Here is a 2,831-nt window from a genome sequence, read left to right as displayed (position 1 = left end):
GTAGTATTGTGATAATTTTATTGTTAAATATGTAGTTATACGATACATCACCTTAAATCTGTAATTTTATGATAATTTAGTCAAAGTATATGTAGTTTTGTAAAATTTATTCTATTATAAATCGTTTGATTTTTTTTCTCAATCAAAATTATTTAGATTTGTCCAAATTTATAGAAAAAATTAGCAACATTTATAACACCAAATTAGTTTCATTGAATTTACCATCGAATATATTTTGATAATATATTTGTTTTGCATTGAAAACATTACTATTTATTTTTTTTGTAAGCTTTAGTTTGACTAAGAAAAAAAATTCAAGTGAGATATAGTATAAAACGAAAGGAGTAGCCAGCACGGTATATACTTGATCTGGTACGAGTCATTATGGCCAGCTCATATATTATCTTAAAACAAAACGAGGCGGCTTGACATTGTGTTTGAACTTACGTGCCCAAGATGAGGCCACAGCACTATCTACTCGATCCAAACACAAGAAGTTCCATGCATGTTAATCGATCAGTCGTCATTCGTCAAGCTTAATGATGACAGGAAAATCAACTATATATTGGGTTATCCAAACAAAATGTGCAAGAAACCTTACTGGTTAACCGATTGAAGTGTCTCATTGACAAGAGGAAGAAGTCACGCCATCTTGCAGTATATAAGGGGGGACATTCTTTCCTAGCTACGATCACGAGCTAGCGAGCGCGAGCATCGAGGCGCCATTCATAATTCCATCTCCAGATACTGATCAAGCAGATCAGAGCTCGAGTTATCATAGCTATTTGATCAAATGGGAGGTATATTGAGAGCTTATATTTCCGTTTCCTTTTCTCTTTCATGCTGAGCTGATCTATTGCTAATCAATTAACTAACCCTCTCATATGCAATTCGATCTCTCTCTCTCTTTCTCTCTCTCTTGCTATTTTATTTCCTTACACATCAATTAAATCGTCTGATTTGGTATCAACATGCACTCCTATGTTTTTGCAGGTGTCCACGGTGTTTGCTATGGCATGAACGGCGACAACCTCCCGTCGCAGAGCGAGGTCGTGCAGCTGTACAAGTCCAATGGCATCGGTGCTATGCGCATCTACAGCCCGGATCAGAAGGCCCTCGACGCGCTCCGCGGCAGCGGCATCGCCGTCATCATCGACGTCGGCGGCATCGGCGCGGTGGCCAACCTCGCCAACAACCCCTCCGCCGCCGCCGACTGGGTGCGTGACAACGTCCAGGCCTACTGGCCGAACGTCATCATCCGGTACATCGCCGTCGGCAACGAGCTCGGCCCCGGCGACATGGGGACCATCCTCCCGGCCATGCAGAACGTGTACGACGCGCTCGTGTCCGCCGGCCTCTCGAACAGCATCAAGGTGTCGACGGCGGTGAGGATGGACGCGATCACCGACTCGTTCCCTCCGTCGCACGGCGTGTTCCGCCCGGACCTGCAGCAGTTCATGGTGCCCATCGCGCAGTTCCTCGCCAACACCATGTCGCCGCTGCTCGCCAACGTGTACCCCTACTTTGCCTACAGGGACAACCCGCGCGACATCCCGCTCAACTACGCCACGTTCCAGCCGGGCACCACGGTGAGGGACAACGACAGCGGCCTCACCTACACCAACCTCTTCAGCGCCATGGTGGACGCCGTGTACGCCGCGCTGGAGAAGGCCGGCGAGCCCGGCGTCCGCGTCGTCGTGTCGGAGAGCGGGTGGCCGTCGGCGGGAGGGTTCGCGGCGAACGTGGAGAACGCGAGGAATCACAACCAGGGCGTGATCGACAACGTCAAGAACGGGACGCCGAAGCGGCCCGGGCAGCTGGAGACGTACGTGTTCGCCATGTTCAACGAGAACCAGAAGCCCGGGGATGAGACCGAGAGGCATTTTGGGCTCTTCTACCCTGACAAGACGCCGGTCTACCCGATTACGTTTCCTCCGAACTAGCGGCTGACCATGCCAGTGCAAATAAGGATTTCCAGAGACGAATAATCCATGATTAAATAATGTTGGTTGAACGTTAATGCATGTACTCTGTATGGCCCTTTTTTTTTGTGACAATGCTACATGAATAAAAAATTCCAATTTTATTTTATTTTTTTAAAAAAATTCAGGATCTTTTTATCGGTTGATGACAGCAGCCTGCTGTGACTATATATCGGTACCATCTTGTGCCAAACAGATGGCACCTATAAACAGATAGACACAAACATTTCCAGCTTTTCAGTTCCTGAAGAGAGGACACAAATGCAGATCATGAACGCAGAATACTGCTCCACCAGCTCGGATTAATTATGGCCACTCAAGCTACTCCCGCTTGCTGCTACTAATTCCCTTCGTTACCGGGTGGATGATGGCCGAGTACGAGATCACCGATCCCCGGTGCTACCGCCGCACACCGACGACGGCGAGGAGGACGACTTCTGGGTCCTCTGCCCTCTGCCACCAAGATCTTCCAGCCAAAGCAGCACGGCGGCGCAAGCCCGCCGCCGCGGATGGCCGGCCAGGCTGCGTGATCCGGACGACGGTGGAGGCGACCAGAGTTCGATTCGGACGCACGTGAGATCACGAGGTTTGCCTCGCTTTTGTATTCGACTCCGGTTATACTTTTGCTTTGGAATTGTGTTCCTTTGCTTTCTTCCTCCTCCAGCATCTGCTCATACTATACATTCCGTGTGATGGAACACTGCGAATCAAATGGGACATTTGAGATGTTGTTGTACTGGTAGCCTGATGAATTCATTGTCTCTTTCTGACAAGCCGCATATGGAGTCTGTTAGGTGTTTCAAGTCGCGGTTTGGTTTCCTCTCACTTTCTCTGCTTCAATCTCCAGAT

General features: G+C 48.6%; 1 protein-coding gene across 1 annotated transcript; it reads left to right on the top strand.

The window, feature by feature from the left end:
- Nucleotides 1-442: 442 nt before the first annotated feature.
- Nucleotides 443-2,091, top strand: LOC4325831 (glucan endo-1,3-beta-glucosidase GV). Its single transcript, XM_015795620.3, has 2 exons — nucleotides 443-800; nucleotides 994-2,091. The coding sequence occupies exons 1-2, from the start codon at nucleotides 794-796 to the stop codon at nucleotides 1,941-1,943; spliced, it is 957 nt and encodes a 318-aa protein (XP_015651106.1). The 5' UTR covers nucleotides 443-793; the 3' UTR covers nucleotides 1,944-2,091.
- Nucleotides 2,092-2,831: the final 740 nt, after the last annotated feature.

This window comes from Oryza sativa, chromosome 1 (assembly GCF_034140825.1).
Source record: "Oryza sativa Japonica Group chromosome 1, ASM3414082v1".
Lineage (NCBI taxonomy): Eukaryota > Viridiplantae > Streptophyta > Magnoliopsida > Poales > Poaceae > Oryza > Oryza sativa.
Note: the sequence above shows the minus strand (reverse complement) of the source record. Positions and strands in the feature narration are given on the sequence as shown.